Raw genomic sequence first — 1492 nt, 5'->3', positions numbered from 1 at the left:
AGACAAGGTCTTTTGAAGGAGACGAGGCCTTTGAAGGAGACGAGGCCTTTGAAGGAGACCAGTTTTTTAAAAAAGACAAGGCTTTTGAAGGAGACGAGGCCTTTGAAGGAGACGAGGCCTTTGAAGGAGACCAGTTTTTTAAAAAAGACAAGGCTTTTGAAGGAGACGAGGCCTTTGAAGGAGACGAGGCCTTTGAAGGAGATGAGGCCTTTGAAGGAGACCAGTTTTTTAAAAAAGACAAGGCTTTTGAAGGAGAACCAACACTCTGGATGAGCTTAAGGCCACTATCGAAGCATCCTGGACCTCCATAACACCTCAGCAGAGCCACAGGCTGATTGACTCCATGCCACGCCACATTGAAGCAGTTATTTCTGCAAAAGGATTCCCCACCAAGTATTGAGTGCAGAACTGAACAGAATTATTTGAAGGTTGACTTTTTTGTATTAAAAACACTTTTCTTTTATTGGTTGGATGAAATATGCTAATTTTTTTAGAAGGACATATGAACAGAACCATTACGGTCTGGATCTAAGCAAAGCAGCAGAAAAATGAGACTGAATGAGTTGAAGAATCATTTCTGTAGGTTTTACACTTACCTGCACAGGTATGTCTCTGAGCTGTGTGTCCTCTCACTGGGCTGACCTGTCAAATCAGCTGCTTTGAAGGGCAAAGTGTGACTTTCTGCAGAGAAATGTGTTTGTTCTCCCTGAGCACTGACTGACAGGCTGCAGCAACAAGTTTACAGTCAACAGAGCACAAGAGCCTGAAACTGTTCACTGACACTCTGCAAACAGGAGCTACACACCTGATCAGACCTTTCTGGACCTGATCAGGTCTTTGTGGACCTGATCAGGCTGAAGTGCTCAGAGGAAGTTCTTCAGTTTGACCCTTCAGGGCCACCATACTGAACCAGAATAGAAAATAAAAGAGACAAATCTATTGTTTGGATAAAATTCACCTTTATAACATTTTCCATTAAAAACAACAGTTCAACTGAAACTCATCAGGAAGTGTCAGCATGGGAACCACAACAATCTCAAAGGAGAGATGTGATATGTTAACATTTGAAGTTTTTTTAACTTTACAACAGAAAAGGCTCTTCTGCTTGGCTGTCAGTGAAAACAAAGTAAAATCCTGAGAAGGTAGTGCAGTCCAGCCTGAGCCCAGGTCAGTAAGGCTGTTTCCTGATGAACCTGGTGAACATGGCGAAGGCAGCAACTGGTTTATCTGATGGAACCATGTGACCAGAACCCTACGAGAACATGCAGAAACAGTCAGTTCAACCAACCAACCAACCAACCAACCAACCAACCAACCAACCAGTCAATCAATCAACAAGTCAATCAACCAACCAACCAACCAACCAGTCAACAAGTCAATCAACCTGTCAAACAACCAACCAGTCAACCAACCTGTCAACCAACCAACCAGTCAACCAATCTGTCAAACCAACCAACCAACCAACCAGTCAACAAGTCAATCAACCTGTCAA

At 43.2% G+C, this 1492-nt stretch overlaps 1 protein-coding gene across 1 annotated transcript in view; it reads right to left on the bottom strand.

Annotated features, from left to right (window-relative positions):
• Positions 1–937: 937 nt before the first annotated feature.
• The window catches only part of ctsa (cathepsin A), a gene marked incomplete at its 5' end in the record, with an annotated part of 7542 nt that continues 6987 nt past the window's right edge, over positions 938–1492 (bottom strand). Inside the window, 1 exon segment of the mRNA XM_014027667.1 lies at positions 938–1252. Coding sequence (XP_013883121.1) covers positions 1169–1252 — 84 coding nt within the window.

The sequence above is a fragment of the Austrofundulus limnaeus genome, unplaced genomic scaffold (assembly GCF_001266775.1).
Source record: "Austrofundulus limnaeus strain Quisiro unplaced genomic scaffold, Austrofundulus_limnaeus-1.0 Scaffold671, whole genome shotgun sequence".
Lineage (NCBI taxonomy): Eukaryota > Metazoa > Chordata > Actinopteri > Cyprinodontiformes > Rivulidae > Austrofundulus > Austrofundulus limnaeus.
Note: the sequence above shows the minus strand (reverse complement) of the source record. Positions and strands in the feature narration are given on the sequence as shown.